Here is a 25064-nt window from a genome sequence, read left to right on the forward strand (position 1 = left end):
AAATTAGGCAAGGACTTGAGATAATGACTACCATTATGATAAATATAACAAATTATTAGTAGACATGTTGCAAATATATATTTGTTGATTAAAATGAAATTTAAGTACGACTTCATTATATAAAAACCATAGAACATTATTTGGAATAGCAATTTATCTCGTTCTTATCTTCAAATCACAACACCTTGTCAAACAAAGCCAAAAAAGAAAAAAATGGAACCCAAACACCCCTATAATTTTCTATATCTTAAAAGTTTGACAGTATAGATAACTCAATTAAAGAAACCGGAGAGGAACCAGATGATCCATATTATGTAGTCGTCGCACCATCATCCTTAATAAGAGAAACTGTGGCAAGACAATTACTTACCAATTCAGTCAATTTATTTCCATAACCAACCAAGGGAGACGTACCACCACTTTCTTTTACACCATCATCACACGTACCAAAATCCGAAATCGTGGCGCTTAACATACTATTAATAGTACCAATATCTTTGGATTCAAGAGCTTTTACAACCTTATCTAAATTATCCAAAGCATTATCATACATCTCCTTACAATCTCTAAGGGCATCCATGTCATTATTGGTTTGCCCTAATTTTTTAGTACTCAAGGCTAGGGCAAGTTGCGTAGCTTGTTGCGTCGCTTTAACTTGCATCCCAAGTAAAGAGAACGTATCCGTTTTTTTACTACCATCATTATTATTATGCATGAGGAATGGCTTTAAGGAGGAAATGCAAAGGTCAGGATTATCCGTGGCATCACAAGTTTTCTTTACGTCCGGATTATTAATGACAGTGTTGGTGGTGGTTGATGATTCTTCTTGTTGATCATGGTTGAGGTCGAAAGGGTTGAAGGTGAAGGGGAGATCAATTGGATCCCCATCTGCGTCTTCCATGGCAATGGGGGCGGAATTTGGTGAGAGAGCGTACGAAGGATCATTGTAAGGGGCCGCGGCAATGGATGGTGACGGTGATGGAGGGATAATAAAGGCGGTTGTTTCTAATGATGTTGGTGGTGAACTTGGATATATTGTTTCGGATAAAGATCTACATTGAGCTTGATAAATGAAAGAATTAAAGGAAGTAAATAAAAGGGACAAAATGAAAATTGATAAGGTGAATATTGGTTGCATTATTATTTAGAGGTGATAAAAGTTTATTAGGTTACTTTTCAAGCAATTTAATTAGGAAAAGTTGATGCGATATTTAAGGTATTAATAATTTATATTTATTTTTTATTATGTTCAATGAATTAGAAAGGTAAGGGTAGTAGTTTGAATGTATTCTAATTTAGATTAATGGTTAAAATGATGAGGTTTATTTTTAATCATGATCATTGAATTGGATAGGTGGTAGCAACTAAAAATATCTGTCCAATACAAAAGTGGTGTAAATCAAGCACAAGATTTAATTGCGCCCCGTCAATTTTGTTGTCATCGTGAACTGTTATAATGCAATCCTATCTACCTTTATACTTGTATAAGTCCTACCATGCACCAACAATTTTTGGCGTGAAATTTTTGTTGACAATTATATCTAATCAGCTAGCTTTTAATTTGTCCTCTTTTAATTTTTTTGTGTAGTTTGTTTTGTTTAAACTCTTGCGGATTAAGCTTATGTCAAAAAACAAAAAAAAAAAAAAAAAAAAAAAAAAAAAAAAAAAAAAAAAAAAAAATAAAACGAAAAGGAACCAAACAGAGAAAATAAAATAAATAAAAATAAATAATAAAAAAAAAAGAATATGGTTCTTACTTCTCAGTTAATTTCCAGCCTTGGTCTAAGGGTACAAAAATAAAATACTCCAGTAGTACATTCAAGTTTTATAAAATGGATTCATGGTTCAAGTTTTATAAAATGGAGTATTAAATGGTTGGTTGAGGTAGCAAATTGATTAAAAATAATATATATCCAAGTAATCTTTGATTAAAGTCTTTATTTAATACAGATTAATTGTGGATCTAAGGTATTAATAAGTTAAACAATGGAGATCAGATCAACTTAACGATTTAAATTAAAAATTGTGAAGATCGGATCCGATACAAGTTTAACAATATTCAACTCATTTTGTCTTTATTAAATTACCATTAGACGTAAAGTGTCTATAAAGACTATAATAAGGGTCCAACGTAATAACAATCAACCTGCTTCAAAACTTGTATTTGTAGTTGAAATCTTTTAGTAGTATTAAGTGATATTAAGATCAAATAATGGAGAGCAAGAATATCAATGGAGGTTCTAAATCGTTACGATCGAACCCAAAATCAGATAAATTTAAGGTGAAAAGGTTCCACCACGTCGAATTTTGGTGTGGTGACGCGACCACCACGAGCCTCCTCTTTTCTAAGGGGCTAGGCATGCCCATGGTTGCCAAATCTGACCACTCTACTGGCAACCATGTACATGCCTCGTACGTTTTGCGTAGCGGTGACCTCCACTTCCTCTTCACCGCTCCTTACTCTCCATCTCCGTCTCTTACGGCCTCAATACCTAAATTTAACTATGAATCCCACTCCTCTTTTATGTCCACTCATGCACTTGGTGTTCGCGCTGTGGCCCTTGAGGTGGACGATGCTAAGTCCGCCTTTGCCATTAGTGTGGCAGCCGGGGCTCGGCCTTCCTCCCCTCCCATCCTCTTAGAGGACGGGAATACCCTCCTTGCCGAGGTCCATCTCTTTGGTGATGTGGTTCTTCGATTTGTCAGTCATGCAAATGTAGCTAATGAATCATCTACATTGTGCAACTTTCTACCCAAGTTTGCTTCAGTGCTACCAGGAGATGATCGAGGGTCAACAACCGAGTTCGGGTTCAAGGGGTTGGATCATGCTGCAGGGAGCGTGCCCGAGCTAGCATCTATTAAGGAGTACGTGATGAGGATAACCGGGTTCCACGAGTTTGTAGAGTTTGCACCCGAGGACATGGTTGGAGTCACCGAGACCGGGCTCCAATCTGTGTTCTTAGCCAACAATAATGAAAACGTCTTCATAAACTTTAGCGAGCCGGTGAATGGAAAAACAATGAAGAGCCCCATGGAGACGTTCTTACAACGCAACAACGGTCCAGGAGTGCAACACTTAGCTCTCATTACAGACGATATATTCAAAACTCTAAGAGAGATGAAGAAGACATCGTTATTCGACTTCATGCCTCCACCGGAAGGCGAGTACTATCAAAAGTTGAGGGAATCGTCAAAGGATACCTTAACAGATGAGCAAATAGATGAATGTGAAGCATTAGGGCTTAAAGTCGAAAAGAATGCTGAAGGTTTTATGATTCAAACTTTTACTAAGCCTATTGGAGATAGGCTTACTATGTTCATCGAAGTGTTACAAAGAGTTGGATGTATGATGCAAGGAGAGGATGGCAAGCTTTATCAAAAGGGTGGGTGTAGGGATGGCAATGGGTCGGATCTGGACCGGGTCCGGATGGACCCGGATCCAGATCCGTTTTTCAGCCTTGGATCCAGATCCGCCCCGGATCCGTCGGGTCCAGAAAATGAAGACCCAGATCCAGATCCGACGGATCCAACGGATCCGGGTCCGGGTCTGGGTCCAAAACGGGTCTTGCATCTTTTGCCTACTTTTTTTAAACAAATGTAATAATAAAGCGCATTTCAACCAAGTTCAATACATAAATTAGAGTTATACAACTAAAAATACAAACTAACACACATATTGTCTTTGAAAAAAAAAAAATCCAAACATTTAAAAAAAAGTACGATGTTACAAATGACCAAGAAAAAAAAAATAATGATGATATTTCCAATATGAGCATCCAAAATCCATCTCTTGAAAGGACTAATCTTCATCACTACTAATATCATCAACATCCTAGAATAAAGAAACAAACCAAACAAAGAGAAGAATTAGTAATTGGCAAAAACTAAATTATACTTTGTATGTCTTAACATTAAATAATAATAATTTATAAATCTTACCATATCAATTATATCCACCTCTTGTACATCATTATCATTATCATCCTCACGATCTTCGGTGATAGTTGAACATGAAAGTGATCCTTCAAAAGTGCCTATCATAAAATTAAAAAAAAAAAAAATTTACTTTAATTTGTATTAGAATTAGAAGTGAAATCTATAATAAAGTAAGGAGGAAAAAAAAAATAACTAAGTAAAACATTACTCTTTACATCATCAACCATCCAACTTTGTAAGCACATCAAAGCCTCTACGGTTTGAGAATGAAGTCGAGAACGGTGAGCACTAACCACTCTTCCACCCATGCTAAATGCACTTTCCGATGCAACCGAAGATACGGGAATTGCAAGAATATCCTTGGCAATTTTTTGCAAAGTTGGATAATTTTGATCTCTACCCCACCATTTAAGAACATCAAATTCATTATCCTCCGGCATTGTGGCACTCTCCAAGTATTGTTCTACCTCACTCCTCAAAGGTGTTGTTCTAACTTTTTGTCTCTTTGATCTAGCAAAATCATCTTCATCATCACACTCATTAAACCCTCTCTTTAATGGTGATCTTTGTTCTACTACTACCTCATTCTTATTTTGATATTCATGGACAAGATTATCAAGGGTCCTTCTTATTCTTGCCATTTCAACATGGGCATCACTTCCATACAATTTTCCAAAATAATGAGCCACACAATCCATTTTATTTCTAGGATCTAAAATGGCAGCAATAGCCAAAATCCCATTAATATGTGACCAATATTTGTCAAATTTTTCAACCATACTCTCAGCCATTGTCTTAATAACCACATCATTATCAGTTTGCACCCAACGATTCAAAGCAAGTCTAATCTCACAAACAATTCGAAAAAACAAATTAGCAGTTGGATGATTTCTAATAGAAAAAACCTTAGTGGCCTTATAGAAAATTTCCAACTTTTGACAAACAAGAGTAGCCATAGTCCAATCACCATCACTAGGAATAGAAAACTTAAGCCTTTTATTTAAACGCTTCAACTTATGAAAGACATCCTTGAAAGGCAAACTAGATTCAAGCATCAAGTAAGTAGAATTCCACCTAGTTTTACAATCAAGACCCACTCTTTTAGGTTTATTCACATTCAAAAGACGACAAGCTTCCTCAAATTTTTCAATTCTTTTAGGGGTAGACATCCAAAATGCTATACACTCTCTTACTTTTCCAATTGCATGATCAATCACTTCTAAACCATCTTTCACAATTAAGTTTAGAATATGAGCACTACACCTCATGTGCAAAAATTCTCCATTTAACACCAAACAACTACTTTCTAATTTCTCCATCAATACATTAATCATTGCATCATTTGTGGTACAATTATCAACAACAACGGATGAAATTTTGTTTTCCAAAGAATATTGAGACAAACTATCCATTAGAATCTTAGCAATAACCCCCTTTGTATGTGGACAAGGCACAAAACAAAACCTACAACAAAAATAAACATGCCAAATACATGAATAAAAGCTATAACATTTAGCTAGCACCACAAATAATAACATAGTTCAAATAGCCAAAAACAAAAGGAAGAGAAACTCCATTACTATTAGAAATAAATTAATATTAGAAATAAATTAATTAAACAATTACCTTAGTGTTCGATTATGCAAATTCCATTTTTGATCAATGAAATGTGAAGTCACGGCCATGTACCCCTTTTTTTGGTTGGAGGCGGTCCACATATCAGTTGTTATTGCTACTCTACTATCATTGGCCTCTAAAAAAACCTTAAGAGAAACTCTTTCATTGCTATACATTTTCATCACATCACTCCTCAATGTGTTCCTTGAAATCATTTTGAAATTTTCATTTAAACTCTTCACAAAGCTCCGAAATGCAATATGATCAACAATTGACAAAGGATACTCATGTATTACTACCATCTTAACCAACTTTTGTCTTGAAACATCTTGATCAAATAGCACTTTCTTTTGCTTTTCCTTAATGGCCAAAGAAGTAGTCCCATCAACTTCAGTCTTAATCTTCAATTGTGATTGACCGGCAGCAAGATTCAAATGCTTTCCCGAGCATACTTTTCTAGCATGCTTAAGAAGGTGAGATGTTCCTGAATTCCCAGAGTAAGAGAGCTTACTTTTACAAAACTTGCAGATTGCCTTTTGTATACCATTGATTGTAGTCAGATCAAAATAGTCCCATGCTTCAGAAGTTAGTTTCTTACTTTTCTTAATACTACTAGACTCACTTTCTTTAGTAATATCATTTTGGACCTCAACAAACCCCTCAAATTCTCCTTCCTCTTCTTCCTCTTTATCAGAAGGGACTGCAAATGGTTCCTCATTACTATCTTTAAAATTTGATTGTGCATCCATACTCTGAAATTATTATAAAAGATAAAATCAGTCATATAATTTTATTAAAAAAATCAGTAGTATAAATGTATAATTGATTTTATGAAGTAATTAAGGTTTAATTCATGAAACTAATTGCTACTAAGTAACTATGTAGTTCCTAATCGACCTCACAGTTGTATAATACAAATTAATCAAACAAATATTCACACAAAATTGTATAAATTACACAAACTTGCAGACAAAATAAAACACACAAATTGGCAGCAAAAACATGCACAAGCATACCCACGAAATTTCAGCATATAATCTTGATAGAATTTCATCAACTCAAATGCAAACTTGTACAAAAACATAACAAACAAATCTGAACTACTAGTCTACTACCTTAAATTTCAGCATACCCACGAAATTTCAGCATATAACCAACAATTTATTTGCTTATATAAAGTAAACAACAAAGAAACTAAAAAGAGGAGGGAATACGGGACTTACAGAACTGAACGGAGATGGAGTCGCCGCCGATATGACAGCGTGTACCGGGATGGAGTCGCCGCCGATCTGACAGGGGGTACCGGCGATGGTCTCGTGGAGAGTAGGCTGAGCCGCTGAGTCGTGGAGATTGGAGAATGAAACTAGAGAGAGAAAATTAGGGTTTTTTTTTTTGTGGGTTGATTTCAGTTTTTGATATGGGCTGAAATTTGTGACTTGTGACTTTGTGAGTCTTGTTTGTATTAGCAATTATATTTTTTAAAAAAAATAAATTTATAAAACGGATCTACGGATCCGGGTCCGGGTCTGGTAGTTAGACCCGGACCCAGATCCGTTTTTTCCAGCTGGACCCGGATCCGACCCGGATCCGTCGGGTCCAAAATTTGAGGACCCAGATCCGTGAAAAACGGATCTGGATCCACGGATCCGGGTCGGGTCCAGATCCACTGCCATCCCTAGGTGGGTGTGGTGGCTTTGGAAATGGAAAGAACTTTAATGAGCTGGTTAGATCATTAGAGAAATATGATAAAACACTCACTATTGGGGTTTGAACCCACGACCTCAAGTTATTTCCAATCAGCCCAATCCTTTCGTTCAAACACATTATATCCATAGTATCTCACTAGTTCATTGATGTTATGTAATATCTTTATGTTTGTTGTTCTTAATTTCACAACATGGAAATATACCATGCTAACAGAGTGTGGGTTTAATTTACATGTTGGTGAATATATTTCAATTATATTATGGCTACTTTAAAAAGGTTTGGCCTTTCAACCAACCTGTGAGGAATAGCTATTGATCGAGCTTTACAAATAAATCTAAATGGATTTTGTTGCCTAGTCATTCAAGCTAGCTATTTTGACATGTTATTAATTATATCTATGCGAAAGTAATTTCTAGCTAGCTTAGGGCTAAAGCAAACATAGTTAAAGGTGTTAAAAACTTATTTAATCTGATCTTATCGATTGAAAATCAACCTAAACAAAACTTAATTGAGAGTTCCAGCTTATATGGACACAATAATCTAGCATGTATGACTCAAATATGAAATAGACCCGACCCTATCTAGACATCCAAATTGACATCTTTAAACAAAACAGGGCAAGTATGATCGACTTCAATTTAATGGTGGCCTACTAATTTAAGTGTGAATCAAAGAGATTGTACTCTGTATTAAATACGAGTCGGGAAATTGTCATATTTAATTGATTACCCATCATTAAGAGTGAGTCGTCCACTTTACAAGCTAAGTGTCTAAGGTGGTTCCATAGCGAAATCGTTTGCAATAATAAGAGGTCGAAGTAGTCTTTTAACCTTATAAAGTGTTAAACACTTTCACGACCTTTAATCCTTTTATCAATATGGTGCACATACATGTGTCATTGTTTGAAAATATTACACTTCTCAAGATTGAAGAAAATATATTTTTAATATATACTAGCATTATTGTTTTCAAAGTATAGTCGACCAAATGAATGAAGAAGATTTAAAAACTAAAAATGTATGATTCGAATTGAAAAACTATAGAGTTTATAAAATTTATAATATTGTACTATAGCTATTGTAAAACAATCCCATATTTTTATTGTAAGTTTCTTCAACACGGCATTCGTTGTTGGTATACTTCTGAATTATCAAATGTAAAGTTCATTAATTTAAGTAAAATCTTTTGGTAAATTACCTTTTGGAACTTCAAGAGCCAAGTCTTTTTTTATTTTATAGGAAAATTTTTCATGTGATGGCGTGATGCATGATGCCTGCTGCCCTTACAAGAGTTAGAAGTTGAATAATTATATTTTGGACTTTAATTTGTATTAAAATTATTGGTCGATGATTTTGTTACAGTAACCAAATTATAAACTTTGGATTAGACATTTAGACATCTCCTAAGTGAATAACAAAAGTTTTAATGACAAAAAAAAAAAAAAAAAACAATTCGACCCAGCCCACCCTACCCCAACCCGGGATGGTCTTGTGTCAGCCTACCCTAACCCATGACCCACCTAACCCTGACCCAGCACACCCAGCCTCCACGATGGCCACCTCTAGTACTAATACCTTTTTTTTTTGGTCAGCAACAGAACAGATTAAATTAGATCATCAAAGTTAATGGCCGTAGCCAACTTACAAAAGCAACACACCATCACTATGGTGGTTGAAACTGAGGGATAACACCCTCCCCTAAGTTAACAGTTTCAGAACTAATAAGTTTTGGTCCAAAATGGACATTAGAGTTGTTACAGATCAAAGTACTAGCCACCTGTGGCCTTAGAATAATTACAAAATGTCCCAAAATACTACTCTGGTTACACAGACTAATGGTAGTTCGCTGTAGACCCAACATGGCTTGTCTGGCCACCAAATCTGCTTCCCCTACTGCTTGCCTGGTTGTCTTGAGCAGCTTTACCCTTCCTCCTGCTCCTATTAGGATGGCAGATTTTCATGGATAGCCCTATCAAGGGTGGGTGAAACCATTAAAATAAGTTCACCACATAGATGTCTGACAGAGTTCACCCATTTATCAGGAGGGGTTGATTTCTGATTGAAGACCCAATCATTTCTTCTTAACCACAGTCTCCAAGTGATGACAACAAAGCACTCATTCCAAGGGAGGTTGAGAAAAGGGTGGATGATGGTATTTTTCAGGTTTTCCTCCCACCACTCAGTTAGCTAGACAATAATCCCAATTTACACACAAAGTATAACATATTCATCAATTACAGTTTCATATATATAGTCAGCCATTTCATTAAGCACTAACATTAGTTGCATAATAATATAAAAAAAAGCGTGAATAATGTTCAGAGAAATATCCATAGCTCAAACTTAGCATACTTAACCACTTATAATAGGGAGTAAATCAAATTTGAATCGGCTTTTTCCAAATTCAGACACCTTGTTTTTCGGATTGAATCAGATCTTACAAAAGATGGGTAGTTTTCCATGCACTAGATGCATGTGATTATAAAATATGACTAGAAATTTTGCAGGTTTATTAGTCTTTGATTATTATTAGTTATATAAACAATGTAAGTGGATCTTTGTTTATAACTAGTGGATCCTAGGAGTTAAGTTAGATCCCATCAATCAATTAATCATGACAAAATTCTAAGGAATCTTTCATTTCTTATTGTGAGCTGGTTAAATCATTAGAGAATTATGATAAAACACTCACTATTGGGGTTTGAACCCACGAACTCAAGTTATTTCCAATCGGTCGGATCCTTTCATTCAAACACATTATATCCATTGTATCTCACTAGTTCATTGATGTTATGTAATATCTTTATGTTTATGGTTTTTAATATCACGGCATGGATTTACCATGCTAACAGAGTGTGGGTTTAACATTTTGGTGAATATATTTCAATTTTATAATGGCTATTTAGGTTTGGCCTTCCAACTAATCCAACCTGTGAGAAATAGCTATTGATCGAGCTTTACAAATACATATATTTTCAAATAAATCTAATATGATTTTGTTGCCTAGTCATTCAAACTAGCTATAATATTGATATGTTTTATATCACTATATCTTTGCGAAGAAATTAAATAATAATTTCTAGCTTAGGGGCTAAAACAAACATAGTTAGAGGTATCAAAAAGTGATACGATCGATTTGAAATCAACCTCAACAAAACTTAATTCAGATTTCAACTTGTATATGAACACAATAATTCAGCATATATGATGACTCGAATTTGAGAAAGATCTTACCCAATCCAGACACCCGAATTGACATCTTTAAACATAACAGGGCAAGTATGGTCGAATTCAATTTAATGGTGGCCTGCCATATAAGTGTGAACCAAAAGAAATTGTACTCTGTATTAAATACGGGTCGGGACTATGTCATATATATTTGATTAACCATCATCAAGAGTGAGACCACTTTACAAGTCTAAGGCGGTTCCATCACAAAATCATATGTCATAATAAGAGGTCATAGTAATTAAAACCATATAAAGAGTTAAACGCTTTCACGACCTTTTAATTCTTCTATCAGTATGGTGCACTTACATCTGTCGTTGTTTGAAATGATTACACTTCACCGGATTGAAAAGTAAAAGCTAGAGAAAATATTTTTTTACAGAGTATATATATTATTGTTTTCAAAGTATAATTGACCAAATGAATGGAGAAGATTTAAAAACTAATAATGTATGGTTCGAATTGAAAAATTATAGTGGTTATAAATCTTATAATATTGTATTGTAGCTATTGTAAAACTATCTCATATTTTTATTGTAATTTTTTTCAACACGGTATTCTTTGGTACACTTCAGAATAATCAAATGTAAAATTCATTTATTTAAGTAAAAGCTTTTGGTCAAATACCTTCAATTTTGGTCAAAAATACCTCAAAAAGCGTGGATAATAGCCTTCATTTTTGGAATTTTTTGCTTGAAAATAAAAATTGCCGAGATGTTTACCATAGTCCCAAATACCCTTCGGGAGTCCAGTTGGGTGGGTGGAACCATCTAATTTGGCTTAAAACGCTCAATTTGCCTGTTCAAAACTTGCACCGGTTTCATGAACTCAAGCCTACCACGAACAATTATGATAACATATAATGGTCATAAATGGTTCAAAACATCATTATATGACCCTAAAATGTATCCCCTAGGGTCTCAAGACTTTCGCCACCGGGCCCCGTAACGTCAAAAATTCCTCAAAAAGCGTGGATAATAGTCTTCAATTTCGAAATTTTTTTACCTTTTTTTTCCCGGAAATAAAAATTGGCGAGATGTTTATCATGGTCCCTAATATCTTCTGAAAGTCCAATTGGGTGGGTGGAACCATCTAATTTGCCTAACAACGCTCAATTTGCCTTTTCGAAACTTCTTGCACCGATTTCGTGAACTCAAGCATACCATGGACAATTATGACAACATATAATGGTCATATATGGTTCCAAATGTCATTATACAACCCTAAAATGTATCCCCTTGAGTCTCAAGACTTTTCGCCACCGGACCCTATAACGTCAAAAATTCCTCAAAAACAGTGGATAAGCCTTCAATTTTGGAATTTTTGACCCATTTTTGCCCGGAAATAAAAGCCAATATGTTTACCATAGTCCCTAATACCCTCCGGGATTCCAATTGTGTGGGTGGAACTATCTAATTTGCCTTAAAACGCTCAATTTGCCCTTTCGAAACTTCTTGCACCGATTTCGTGAACTCAAGCATACCACGGACAATTATGACAGCATATAATGGTCATATATGGTTCCAAATATCATTATACAATCCTAAAATGTATCCCCTAAGGACTCAAGACTTTTCGCCACCGGGCTCAATAACGTCTAAAATTCCTCAAAAAAAACGTGGATAATAACCTTCAATTTTGGAATACTTTGACCTTTTTTTGCCCATAAATAAAAATTGCCGAGATGTTTACCATGGTCCCTAATACCCTCCGAGAGTCCAATTGGGTGGGTGGAACCATCTAATTTGCCTTACAACGCTCAATTTGCCCGTTAGAAACTTACACTGATTTCGTGAACTCAAGCCTACCACAGATAATTACGACACCATATAATGGTCATATATGGTTCCAAATGTCATAATAGGACCCTAAAATGTATCCCCTAGGGTCTCAACACTTTTTGCCACCGGGCCCCGTAACGTCAAAATTCCTCAAAAAGCATGGATAGTATGCCTTCAATTTTGGAATTTTTTGACATTTTTTTGCCCGTAAAAAAAAAAAATTTGCCGAGATGTTAACTATAGTCACTAATACCCTCCGGGAGTCCAATTAGGCGGGTAGAACTATCCAATTACCTCAAAACGCTCAATTTGCTCGTTCGAAACTTGCACCGATTTCGTGAACTCAAGCCAACCACGAACATTTATGACAACATATAATGGTCATATATGGTTCCAAATGTCAATGTATGACCCTAAAATGTATCCCCTAGGGTCTCAACACTTTTCGCCACCGTGCTCCGTAACTTCAAAAATTCTTTAAAAAGCGTGTATAACAGCCTTCAATTTTGGAACTTTTTAACCTTTTCTTGTCCGGAAAAAAAAATTATCGAGAACTTTACCATGATCCCTTATATCCCCCGAGAGTCCAATTGGGTGGGTGGAACCATCTAATTTGCCTTAGAACGCTAAATTTGCCCTTTCGAAATCTGCACCGATTTCGTGAACTAAAGCCTACCATAGACATTTATGACAACATATAATGGTCATATATGGTTCCAAACGTCACTGTATGACCCTAAAATTTATACTCTAGGGTCTCAATACTTTTCACCACCGGGCCCCGTAACATCAAAAATTAGGGTCTAAAAAGATCCTAGGATGAAGCCTGTTGTAGAGGATCTAGCTCGGATCGCGTGTGGCAGGGTGTTGGTGGTGCTGGCTGAGAAAGATGGACTGTATGGTGCCGGAAAGACGTACGTGGATGAGTTGATCAAGAGTGAGTGGGAAGGGAAGGTGGACATTATGGTGAACAAAGAAAAAGATCATTGCTTTAATATTTATGATCATACAGATCCTGAGGCTCTTGTTATTCGTCAACGGATCGCTTCCTTTATTCCTTTATTAATTATTACAAAATGATTAACTTAATTATTATCTAATTTTTTCCTTGGCCAATTTTCAGAAATTTATTTGCAGATAATAAAAAAAATCTTGTATGCAACGAATTAAGTTATTGTTGGGATGATGTTGAATGTGCATTGTTCAGTTGTTTATTTGTATTTGTGGACTGTAAAAGGTGAAACATTTTCAACTTTGGTTTAGTACATTACTCATTCTTCATGGATGTTCCATTTTGTTACAGTTTATACTAGAATTATATGTAAACTGAATTATATGACCCCTGTATTCATCAGGATGATTAATGGACTAATGATCAGAGTTAATAAAAATATGTAAACTGAAGTGTTTTAATTTTAAGGCCTAAAATGCAGAACATGTGTGTATAGTCTTGTTTAAATTTAGATTTTGTGACATCCGATCACATAACGCGATTCTTGTATACGAGCTGAGTGTATTGTTTTGATAATTTATCGTCCTTGGAGGGCACAACGAACCCGTGTGGAGCTGGGAGAAAGAAGGAATTCTCAATTCACAGGACATTCTTGCCAATGTAGAGATAGTGTAACTAATAGGCAATGGCTAATTAGCTATTAATCAGGAAATTTATGCATTTTAATACTCGAGTAATGATAATTTACTTGTAAGAAACTAAGATTTGGACTTCTAGTGCAATCTCTAGGTGATCTTTTGATAACCATATGGTGTGGATAAGACCTTGTTCAACATGCTTTTAAAAATTAAAATTAATTATGCTTTGCGTAGTAACCCATTTTAGGTAGATAATTGATAAAGTGATTTAATTTTAAGGCCATGTTTGGCAATTATAGCATTTAGATGTTTTGGAGTAGTTGTTTTGATCATCTATTAGTTGTTAACTGTTTGCATTAGTTGTTTTGATTAGTTGATTGTAATGGTGTAAAAATGTTTGGTACATGTTAGTTATTAGTTGTATTAGAGTTTTTTTTTTTTTTTTTTTTTTTTTGAAGGGGGGTGGTGGCTGGGTAGTTTAGGTTTTTTTTTATTATTTTTTTTTAAAATTTTTTTTTTATTTTTTTGGCCAATAATAACACGACACGTGTTGTTATGGACCCACTTAACGGATTCCGTTCGGTGGTAGCAAAATTTTTAAAAAAGGGCATGTGTTAGGTAGCAAAATAAAATAAAAATTTTGATAGGTAGCAAAATTGAAATTGAGGTGTTTGTGAGGTAGCAAAAGTCAAAATTTCCAAGATTCAAACTAATGTTGAAGACCAAAGTTTATATTTATTTTAGATGAGAGACTTGATGAGTTTCTTTTTTTATTTTTTTTTTGTACTCCATCCGCTTAGTTATTATCCCAACACTAGTTTATACTTTATATGCTCTATCAATTTACGTACTCTTATCTATTAAGAATATAAGTTGACCATTTTTGCTTGTCTTTCCTCAAAAACAAAAATGAATGGATTTCTCCCTCATGGAACTCGCATAATTTGTTCGTATTTTTCTTGGCCCACTGAGGCAATGACCGAGAATTTTTCCACTCGTCATAAAGTTTGTGAAGGCTATAGTTTTTCTTGTCATAAGGAACTTGGTTCGGAGTTTTTCTACGCAATCTTACTATTTCCCTCGGTTACTAATTAACAATATCACCAATGATTTAAGGAAAATTTGTCAGAAAAAACCTTTTAAAGCAATCTTTTTGTTGGAAAAAACCTTTTAAAATTTTTTTGGCAATCTAAAACCTGATTCTAAAATGTATTTGTTGAAGACAACCAAAAACACTAATTACCCTAATTATTCCTTAGTTACCCTTTTAACTCTCGATTAATTATTTAAAAATTATATTAATTAATTTAACATAAAACCCCCAAATCCCCACCACACTACAACCAGCTACCTCCTCCCCTGCAGCAGCCACGACGACCAGAACTCCCCTACCTCGTGCCGTGGGTTAATTGATGCCGCCCCTACCCCCCGCCGTCACCCTCCCCCTTCCCCTAAACCACCACCCCCAATATTCTCCCCTTTGGACATGAACCTAGCCCCGAATTCCCCCTACTTGAAAAATCTCCAAATTCTCAATCATTCCTCCCAAAAACGAAATCAGAACATGATCCTTAAGAAAGGCGAAGAATTAAAGGCCAGATTACTATTTGTGCGGCGGAGAATATCTTGATTTAGGGTTACAAATGTGCTCAACGGTGGCCTTGGTGGCGTGTTGCGCCGGATTTAGGGGTTTCCTGGCTGTGAATTTGAGGAAGGAGGGTTAGGTTTCTGGGGTGTTGTATTGGGTAGGTCGTCATAGCGAGGATGGGAGTTGCCGGCGGTGATGGGGGAAGCTGCTGGGTGTCGCCGGCGAGGTGCCGCCAGGGGTGGCTCTGTCTTGGATCATCTTTTTTAATTAATATAATATTTAAATAATTAATTGGGAGTTAAGAGGATAATTAGGAAAAATTAGAGGATAATTGGGGTAATTAGAGTTTTTGGTTGTCTTCAACAAAAAAATTTTAGAATCAGGTTTTAGATTGCCAAAAAAAATTTTAAAGGTTTTTTCCAGCAAAAAGAGTGCTTTAAAAGGTTTTTTCTGACAAATTTTCCATGATTTAAATATTTATTATGCTTTATTGCTTTCCAGTTTTTACTACGTATGAGGTAAAGGCCATTATATTCAACGTAGAAGCTTATAAACTATATTCAACTTATATGCTCTAACAGTAATATATAAAAGTTTTTATGCTCTAACAGTGAAAATATAAAAAGTTTATATGCTCTAACAGAAAAATATAAAAGTTTTTATGCTCTAACAGTAAACTACGTAGTATTAAAGTTTATATGCTCTAACAGTAAAATATAAAAGTTTTTATGCTCTAACAGTAAAATATAAAAAAGTTTATATGCTCTAATAGTAAAATATAAAAGTTTTTATGCTCTAACAGTAAAATATAAAAAAATTTATACTCTAACAGTCATATATAAAAGTTTTTATGCTCTAATAGAAAAATATAAAAGTTTTATGGTCTAACAGTAAACTACGTAGTATAAAAGTTTATATGCCCTAACAGTAAAATATAAAAGTTTATATGCTCTAACTATAAAATTATTTAAGTTGAATAAAATAAAATACTTTAGGATTCTTCGCCTTAAATTAATAATCTTCATTAAAAATAAGTTAATTACGATAAGTAAAAATAAATTTTATTTAAAACTTTCTATGACTTCGAAAAACAAATATAACAGAGAATCTATAAAATAAGGCTATCAATAACAATAGAAAATTTCCTTCCATCCTTCCATGGATTCTAATTAACCTCTATCCCGATAAACTACAAATAAATAATTAGATTTAATTTGTATATAAAAAACCACCACCCCAACCACCAACCAACCACCCCCTCCCCTTCCTACTCTCTTTCCCCCTCCCTTGGAAGCAACCCCCTCCCCCAACGGACCCACCACCCAAATCCCCCCACCTCCAATGACCTACCTCCACCGCCGGCTGACCCTCCCTTTCCCCCTTATCCTCGGCTGCAAAGTGAACAACAGGGGGAAGAGAATAATAATAAGGCCTTAGCACAAATTAAATAAAGTTCTGTAAATAAGCTTTAATGAGTACTGCATAGAAATTAGTAATTCAAAAAACAAAATAATACAATAGCGAGTAAAATAGATTAACTTACAGAAATTTTGTAAGGAATTACCCACTTAAATAATATATCATTTTGTCAACTACTATCCGCTTGAAAAAATTTCTTAAATTTTAAAACTTTAAATGCTTGTGAGTTCCTAGAAGAATCTCGAGTAACACACGAAGTATGTAATGCAAGGACTATTATTTAACCACTTATAGGAGTATACAAAATGTAGTGTAGTGAAGCAACTCATATACAAGTACATATATTTTGTATTGTATGAAATAGATTACATACAGCTACAAATATTATAGTTACATACGATGCAGTACATATAGTAATAAAAGTTTATTATAGTGATAATTTCACATGCTCTGCTAGACTTAATTTGGTAGGCAGCAATCAACGTTCGGAGTTGTTACTTTGTTATTTAAGTGTCATATTGCAATGTTGAAATGTGCAGCAATGACAGCAGCTTCGTTACTGCCTGTGAATATTTCAGCAGAAGCAGTGCAGCCAGTAATTTGGTCCACGAAGTTACTTTGATTGCTAGAATTATTCAGCTTCCCTTCAATCACTTCCCAATCTATACTCTTGTACTTCTCTTGCTTCCCACTTTCAACATACACCTGAAATTCAAATTCAAATTCAAATTCGTCCTCAACTCCATATAATCCCTCCGTCCCTAAATTAGATTCCTATTTCTAGCATTTATTCCTCGCAGGTTCACATAAAAAAGATTACATACCTGATTGTTTGGAGGAAGTGATTCGGTACCTACGGGTGCAGACCAAGCCAAGAGCCAAACACATTCGATTTTATTGATCTTGGCACTATACACCACCGCGCCCTTGGAACCATTTGTACAATCCGAGAAATGAACAAACTCAGCTGAAGTTTTGGGGCTTATACCTGAAGGATAGAAAGCCGAAACTTGTCCGTACCAATCATGACATTGGTAATATATAATGCTAGTATCATCAATTTCATTATTCAGCGTCACTTGCGCACTCGTCTGCAGTCCCCCTCGGCCTGCTTCACTCTGACCGCCTTTTATCGTAATCTCTCCTTCCTTCTCCTCTGTAACCCTGTCCCTGTGCACTTGTATTATCTTTGAATTCATCATCATGTCTAAGGTAATCAATGTTCAAGCTAGCTAGGCTAAAATAACAGCTACAAAACATGCTCTACTAAGATATATATAGTAACATAGACATATATATAACTAAGCTAGTCTAGTCAAAATTACTGATATAATAAAAGTAAATATTAGTAGTGGGACCCACCATGACATCATATAGGAGAGTCGGATAAAAGTTGTAGTAGTTTTTATTGTTTTTATATTTCTCATTCTAATCTCATTTAACTTTTATTTAGGGAGGTGAATACAAGATTCTGTATAAGGGTAAATTTATATTTCACATTCTAATCAATTATGGTATATGATTTCTGCTATAATTTCTTGTATACAGTTTAAGGACATGTATATATTTATCCTATAGCTTAGGAATAATATTTTCACTTTGATCTATATATCTTTTCAACCGTCAAAGGACCATTCTTAAGGATCAACCAGCATTCGTAATCAATTCCATTGATGATAGTTTTATGGAAATTTTACATTAAATTACCACATTTTATAACACTTTAATTGCAAGAAAACACCTTATAAAAATTTTTTCGCAAAAACACACCTTAATCATAAAATTTTTTGCAATCGCACACCTTTTCCCGGAAAATACCCATTGACTTGGTTTTCAGGGGTTGACTCGACCATGAGACGCCCTAAAACCGCTAACCCTCCCTTCGCCGGCAGTGGGGTGGGGAATTTGGTTGGCCGCCGGAAAAGGGAGGGTTAGTGGTTTTAGGGTGTCACGTGCGAGGCACGTGGTCGAGTCAACCCCGGAATACAAGGTCAATGGGTATTTTCCGAGAAAAGGTGTGTGATTGCAAAAAATTTTACGATTAAGGTGTGTTTTTGCGAAAAAAATTTTATAAGGTGGTTTCCTGCAATTAAAGGGTTATAAAAGGTGGTTTAATGCAAAATTTCCTAGTTTTATTTTGTTCTTCCTCCAGAACTAGATCTCACCCTTGAATACGGGAGCTATATTGTTGTATTTAGTAGCATTTAATTATTGAATACTCATTATTTACTTTTTGTAAATAATTATGCATGTATGTTGAATTGATTGTGTATGTTTGCATGAATACATATTAGATTGTTTTAAGTATTGACAACACTTAATCATCTTCATAGAAACATTTCACCAATCTACTTAAGATGCTCATGCATATATGTACAGTTGTACACTTTCAAATTTTATCATAAGTTGAAATCGTACATATTTTCAGATGGGATAGAACATATTCAAATTTCGATAAGATAGAAAGAATATCATATATTAGGACACGATGTCGTTGAAATTTGTAAAGAAGAATCCCAAAACATTGATTGATGAAAGGTCACAAAGATTTTTGATTCCCAATTAAGTGTGTCAATTTTATTTATTTTTACTTTAACTAATCCATCTTAAAGAAAAGTGTCCTAATTAAATTAATTAAATATAAATGAATGGTAGAGATTTCATCTATGTAATGGCTACCATTTTGTTATAGCACAAAATCTTATAAATGGCTAGCCATCCATCACAAGGATTACTTCGTTAGTGGTATATAGGGGTTACTCGTTCGGTTTTACAAGGGTTACTTCGGCAGTGTTATGAGGGTTACTTAGTTAATATTACAGGATTATTCGGTCAATATTATAGAGGTTATTTTGTTCTTTTTTAAATGGCCACATGGTGTGACCAGCCACACACAAGACGCACTGTTGTAATAAACATTGCAAAATTGTCTTTTAAAGCACAATGGTAAATAAAATAATATCCATAAGGAGTAAAACTAAAAAAAAATTTAAAAAATATAAAAACCTACAGTTTCAAGTACAATTTTTTTTCCACATTAGTGTATACTCTTTCAGTCTTTCTATGAAAGTCAAAGCGAAGCACTAATTAATACATTAAATTTACAAATTAAATAATTGCACACAACCAATAAAAAATAATAGAGGTAACAATTTACATACTAGTCATGTTAATAGTGCAATTGTACGTACCAATGAGATCTTCAAGACAATATATTGATATTATCAATATCATTTATGTTTTATGGGCGTCCCAGTGAGATCTTCAGTACATCAATATGTTGATATTATCCATTTAGTTGATCTAATTAACAATATAATTGTAGTGATCAAGAACATTTATAATCCGTCTTTAATTGGACGGCTTTTATATAAGATGGTTGGCCTTTTGTCAAGCATGCAACGAACGTGCTGCTGTAAAGATAGTTATTTGATGAATTTTTATAGAATTCTATAGATTTTAATGGTTAAGAATTTTATAGAAATTTTATTTCTTGGAGTTTTGTTCGTAGGGATTTTAATAAAATAGCTTATGAGTTTGCTCAAAAAAAATAAATAAAAAAAAGTAGCTCATGAGCTTGCTCATTGCTTGCTAGGGGGTACAACTAGAAAGGTTTGGACGGACTTTCCTCGGATTTTCCAGATTGCATTGCTCTTTTGTTTCTCGTGATTCCCCTATGAATGAAAGCTAGTCGCCTTTGAGACTTTTTTTTTTTTTTTTTAAAAAAAAAAGGAACCACTTAGCTTTTTTCTCTATCTTAGGACAAAGGAATCACTTAGCTTACAATGATGTAGACATTATATTAATATGGAACAAAATGAGATTTAAAAACAAAGCCCAAAAAAAGGGTGAATATTGGGTGGGACACAATATTAGCATAAGAACAATTCCAACGTTAACATACATGAATACATGATGCGATAGTTGTTTGATACAGAAAATTGATAAGGTCCCAAAGTTTAAATGGATGCTTATTTGATAAATTTTGTGGATTCCCTAATTATTAAAATAAATTTATATGAAAGTAAATAAAGGGAATATAATAATAAAATAAAATAAAAAAAAAAAAATGTTAGTTTAGATGAACTACTACGAGAGGGGGGGTGAATAGTAGTAGGTTCCAATCGCGGAACTTAAGCGGAATTTAAACAATAGAAACGTAAAGAAAACTTAAAGCACACAGCAAGTTTACGAGGAAACCATCCAGTGCCCAACTGGAAGTAAAACCTCGGCCCTATTGGGACTTATAAACAAATTCCACTATAATAGGCAACTCTCCTAGTACAACCTATTACACAGACCTTTGCTTTGCAAGTTCCACCACGGACACTTGACTCTATGATAGGACACTTCCTACCAGACCTAAGACACTTCTCAGGACCCTTTTTCTCCCCTTACCCAGGACACTTCCTAGGTGACCCAAGACACTTCTCAGGTACCTTTCACTCTCTGTGCACTCACAGTCTTCACTCGAATTTTAGAGAATTCAAACTCATACACTTGTGTGAATTTAAGAGAATTCACAATCTCACCCCAAAACCAATTACAACTCAAAGACACACTCTAACACATAAATGGAAAGCTACACATGAAACCCGAAATCAAAATGATAAAGCTTAAACCTTTGGCAAACTTACTCTTAAGCACTAAGTGGTTTTCACGCTTAAAACTCTCGATTTGCTAAGCTGAAATACTTCTATATTTATAGGAGTTCCTCAGCTTCTCAAACTAGGGTTTTCCGCAAACAAGATAGATCAAATACAAATCTGATCTTATCTTCTTAAAACCGAATTCAAAACAGATTTAAATTCGTTTTTATAAAAACCAAATTTTATCAAATTCGTTTTTGTTAAAAGATAAGATTTTATAAAAAAGATAAAACCAAGTTAAACCAGATTTTATAAGATAAAATCAATTAAGTACTTTTTTTTTATAAAACACATATTTATCTTTTACGAATTAGTTAGTTTGCCAAGCTTTATCTGATTTCTAATAAGTTCCAGCATATCAATCATTTATATGTTTACATCAACCTACGAACACAAACTTATCTTTTACACAACTATAAGTTATGAAGCCCATCTTCTTCGGTTGATATCTTGATCTTTGTGTTGATCCTTGATTGTTGAGGCTTGCCCCAGCATTACACCAGAACCAGGTCGTTACAACCCGTTTGAAGTTCCTAGGAAGAAACTTCGGGAAGTTCCATTGCTGGAACTCTTCTTCTGTTCTTTACTTGTCCTCATGGATCTTCTAAAGTTCCTCTGTTCCAGTTCCTACTTCAGCCCTCTATGCTTACTGAACCTGCCAACATCACAACACTAGAAAATCCTTATTAAAAGGAAGTTTGCTCAATTCTTAGTATCATCATCAAAACCTCATAAGGGTCAACAATTTCCCCCTTTTTGATGATGACAAACTGAGCAAACTTCTGAGGATGATAAGTAAAGAGACAGAAGGTTAATTTTTTATTTTTTGATGTTTTTCATTTTTTCATATAAGCAAAGTAAAGAAACAGAGTATAAATAAAAAGCAGAATGAAAAGAAACAAAACAAACAAAAAGCAAAGTAAAAGTTTTAGAGAACAGAAAACCTTTGTTACTTACTCAACTGGAACTAGAACAACTTCAGCCTTCAAGTTTGCTACTGCTATTCCCCCTTTTGGCATCATCAAAAACTTGACTTTTCAAAGTTTTATTCATCTACTCACAGCCCCACAGGCAATTCATCGAATGTGGGAAGCTGGAAGCAGCGCTGGCTAGCTCTCTTAAGCTAGTACTTTCACACAAATTTTCCTGTTTATTCTCAACAATGCAAGCAAGTATAGACAAAGTTCCATAATATATAATAAAACCAACCATCCAGAGTACTTGAAAATATTACAGACCAAGTTCCAAAATATTCAAAAGCAAATAAGTTCAAAAACATAAAAACAGATCATTGTTCCAAAAACCATTAGAAAATATGAAGCTAGGGGATGGCTAGGGTAGGCTGCATAGGTGATCAAGCATCAAGCGCTTGTAAAATTTTCTCAAGATCAGCTTTGTTGTCCTCTTGAGCTTTCTTCATTTTTGCTTCAAGGCTTGAGATGGCTTTGTGGAACTCCTTGGCCTGAGCAGCGTCAGTCCTCTCCATAGCCTTTATCTTCCCTGACAAGTCAAGGAGCTGTCCTTCAACCTGCATAAGCCTATTAGATAAATCAGCTACTAGCTCATCAACTCCTCCATTCCCTTCACTCAACTCCAAGGGATCAGCAGCACTGGTCCTACCCTGAGTTCCACCAGAGAGCCTTCTGCTCTTCCTGACAGGAACTCTCACCTGTGAGTCCTCGTCCTTTTCTTTCTTTTTCTGAGCAGCTTCATACCTCACACACTTCCCCCTCACTACAGCAATACTCAAACCTCTCAGAGTGGTTTCATTGATCACATTTTCTCCTTTCTCCCTCATATGCCCATAGAAATCCCTCAATTGCACACCTAAATCTTCAAACACAGAAGCAAGAATCGCAGCATATCCAACCTTTATTTCCTTTTCTATGCAGTGCTCTAAGTGTTGGATCATAATTGCTGGGAAATTAATTTTAATCTTCTTAGACATGCAAAAGATTAGGGCCATATCTAAGTAGCACAATTCATTTTTCTTTTGAGTCCTTGGAACCAAGGACTTCTTTACCAAATTGAACAGCAATTTGTGCAACGGAGAGAGATCATTGTGATTCATCACGCTAACACCCTTTTTACCCCCTAAGTAATTTATGATTTCAGTTTTAGTATGCCCTGCTACCTTAACAGTCACAGCCCCTTTCATGTAAGTATCAAATCCCTCACATGGAACCTGCAGAATAGACCCTAGTCTAGCAGCATCAAACTCAACATCAACACCATTAACTTTGCTATAACACACACCATCCTCAAATTCACATTCCTTACAGAATTCATCCATAGCCAACGGATACAAATAATTTTTAGCTTTAACAGTAAACATGAAATCCCAACCCTGGAACTTAAGCAGATCTAGAAATTCAAAATTCACCTTATTGCACCATGCATCATCAATTCTATAGCCTACAACATACCTTTCGGCGAATTTTCCCAGTGCCTTATCATCTTCTTCCCCCTCAGACTGTTCTTTCTCCTCCTCGGGTTCCTCGCCTCTCGCCATCATATCAATTTCGCGAATTTGATCTTCGAGAGACTTGTCCGTCTTTTCAGCTTTCCTCTTCTTCCATAACCCGATTCGATCAAGAACATTGGGTAAACTTCCAGTAGAGGAAGTTGCGGTGTCCTCTACGGCTTTTGGCTTGTTATTTTTTGGTTCTGAGGTAGTTTGAAGTAGCACAACAGGAATTTCTTGGTTTAGAGGTTGTGGGCTAGGTGATCTGGGAGGTGATAGCTCTTCTTGGTTCTTAGGGTTTTCTTCGGCCATGGTTGATTGAGGTTTAGCTGTAGAAATTTTTGTGTGGTTTAGCTGTAGAAATTTTGTGGTTGCGTGAGCTCTAGAGTTTAATTGATGTGATGGTAAGTTAATGGGGTGGTTGGGTAGTATTTATAAGGAGGTAAATTCTTGAAGCGGTGTATTGAAGTGGAAGGGGTTTAGGTTAGGAACAATGTATTTTATCTTGTTTTCGAAAATTAATCTGGATGGATTTTTTTTGCAAATCAAGAATCTATCTTTTCACACTATATTTAATAGAAGATAATTCCAGAAGATAAATCTTCTTGAGACGAAAAAATTAATTTTTCAGAAATAATTTTATGGAACAAGTCACATACAAGTCTACATTGTTTTGAATAATATGTACAGTTTTAACTAAGTGTTAATTGCACTAACCTCCAAGAATTTACCAACGGTGACATTCCCGTTATGTTTATCACACCAAATTTGTGATAGATGTTTTATTCTTCTAATTGATCTTGTTAATTGACAATGCCATATCTAGGAACTTCAGTTGCAATCAATTCAGCTTGATCATCCCAAGTTCCAGTCTCATGTTCTCAAAGCGTTCTCTGCTCAAAGGCTTAGTTAGAATGTCAGCAATTTGATTATCAGTAGGACAAAATTCCAACTTAATATAGCCTTTTTCCACATTATCCTTTAAGAAATGGTGTCTAATGTGGATGTGCTTAACCTTAGAGTGTTGTACTGGATCTTTAGAAATACAGATAGCACTAGTATTATCACAATAAATTGGAACACATT

General features: G+C 34.9%; 2 protein-coding genes and 1 pseudogene across 2 annotated transcripts; 1 reads left to right on the forward strand and 2 right to left on the reverse strand.

Moving 5' to 3' along the window:
* Positions 1–310: 310 nt before the first annotated feature.
* LOC145607613 (pectinesterase inhibitor 6-like) lies at positions 311–901 on the reverse strand. Its single transcript, XM_081663208.1, has one exon. It carries the CDS (start codon positions 899–901, stop codon positions 311–313), a length of 591 nt encoding a protein of 196 aa, XP_081519334.1.
* Positions 902–2212: 1311 nt separating this feature from the next.
* LOC145607614 (4-hydroxyphenylpyruvate dioxygenase pseudogene) lies at positions 2213–7324 on the forward strand (annotated as a pseudogene).
* A 9799-nt stretch (positions 7325–17123) lies between these two features.
* Positions 17124–18119, reverse strand: LOC145608765 (jasmonate-induced protein homolog). Its single transcript, XM_081664367.1, has 2 exons — positions 17690–18119; positions 17124–17570 (listed from the first exon to the last, which is right to left on the reverse strand). Exons 1-2 carry the CDS (start codon positions 18068–18070, stop codon positions 17379–17381), a joined length of 573 nt encoding a protein of 190 aa, XP_081520493.1. The 5' UTR covers positions 18071–18119; the 3' UTR covers positions 17124–17378.
* Between the last annotated feature and the right edge of the window lie 6945 nt (positions 18120–25064).

The sequence above is a fragment of the Chenopodium album genome, chromosome 23 (assembly GCF_948465745.1).
Source record: "Chenopodium album chromosome 23, dcCheAlbu1.1, whole genome shotgun sequence".
Classification (NCBI taxonomy): Eukaryota; Viridiplantae; Streptophyta; class Magnoliopsida; order Caryophyllales; family Amaranthaceae; genus Chenopodium; species Chenopodium album.

Bases quoted from the DNA above. Each gene is read 5' to 3' on its own strand.
- LOC145607613 (XM_081663208.1), bottom strand. From the start codon at position 901: ATGGAAGACGCAGATGGGGATCCAATTGATCTCCCCTTCACCTTCAAC.
- LOC145608765 (XM_081664367.1), bottom strand. From the start codon at position 18,070: ATGATGATGAATTCAAAGATAATACAAGTGCACAGGGACAGGGTTACA. The intron at 17,571-17,689 runs GTATGTAATCTT...TTTGAATTTCAG, and splicing joins CACTTCCTCCAAACAATCAG to GTGTATGTTGAAAGTGGGAA.